The following is a 961-nucleotide window of genomic DNA, read 5'->3' on the forward strand; positions in this document are numbered from 1 at the left end:
CCCCCTTTGGGGGCCCCCTAGGGGGCCCCCAGGGGGGCCCCCTGCACTCTGGGTCTGGGCACAGTTTTGGGGCCCCCGGGGATCCCCGCCGCTATTTGCTGCAGCCCCAGGAAGAGGCCCTTTGGGGGGCCCCCCTAGCAGCAGGGGGGCCCCCTGCTGCTGCTGGGGGCCCCCTGAGCAGCAGCGGGGGCCCCCTGGGACTGAGGGGGCCCCTCCAGAGAAGCAGCAGCGAAAGAACTGTACCCTCTTTGTCCCCTTTGACAGAATTGAGAAGAAGACCCTCTTTGAGAGATGCTAGGGGGGGCCCCCCTGGGGGCCCCAATGGGGGCCCCTCTCTGCAGGGCCCAGTCTGTACCCCCCAGAGAAACGCGCAGCAGCATCTGCAGCAGCAGCAGCTGCAGCAGCAGCAGCAGATGCTGCAGCAGCAGGAGATCCAGCAGCAGCAGCTCCAGCAGCTGCAGCAGCAGCAGCTCCAGCAGCTGCACCGCCAGCCCCACAGAATAGAAGCCAGAGGGGCCACAGTCCGAAGAGCTATGGGGGCCCCCATGGGGGCCCCGATGGGGGGCCCCATGGGGGCCCCCATGGGGCCCCCTCAACCAGTACCCTGGGGGCACCCCGCGGCCTTACCGGGGGCCCCCCTTATCCCTCGTGGCTTTGCACAAGACAGGACTCCCAGCGCAGCAGCAGCAGCAGCAGCAGCAACAGCAGCAGCAGCAGCAACGGGAGGCAAAGGACTTCCAGGCTTGTGCCCCCCGGAGGGGCCCCCTGCGGGGCCCCCCATGGGGGCCCCCGGGGGGCCCCCCTCACTAAACTTGTCTAGACAATGGAGGGAAGGGGACAGGCAACCCTTGAGGGCCCCCACTCATGAGTTGGGGGCCCTAAGGGCCCCCCCGGACACTCCTGCTGCTGCTGCTGTGCTGCACCTGGAGGGCCCCCCCCCAGCAGCAGCAGCAGCAGCAGA

At 69.1% G+C, this 961-nt stretch overlaps 1 protein-coding gene across 1 annotated transcript in view; it reads left to right on the top strand.

Annotated features, from left to right (window-relative positions):
* ETH_00041945 (uncharacterized protein) overlaps nucleotides 1-961 on the top strand; it is a gene marked incomplete at both ends in the record, with an annotated part of 3,992 nt that overhangs the window by 2,012 nt on the left and 1,019 nt on the right. The window contains 2 exons of the mRNA XM_013375970.1: nucleotides 65-814; nucleotides 930-960. Coding sequence (XP_013231424.1) covers nucleotides 65-814; nucleotides 930-960 — 781 coding nt within the window. The remainder of the gene's footprint in view (nucleotides 1-64; nucleotides 815-929; nucleotide 961) is intronic.

This window comes from Eimeria tenella, genomic scaffold, assembly GCF_000499545.2.
Source record: "Eimeria tenella Houghton genomic scaffold, Eth_scaff3038, whole genome shotgun sequence".
Lineage (NCBI taxonomy): Eukaryota > Apicomplexa > Conoidasida > Eucoccidiorida > Eimeriidae > Eimeria > Eimeria tenella.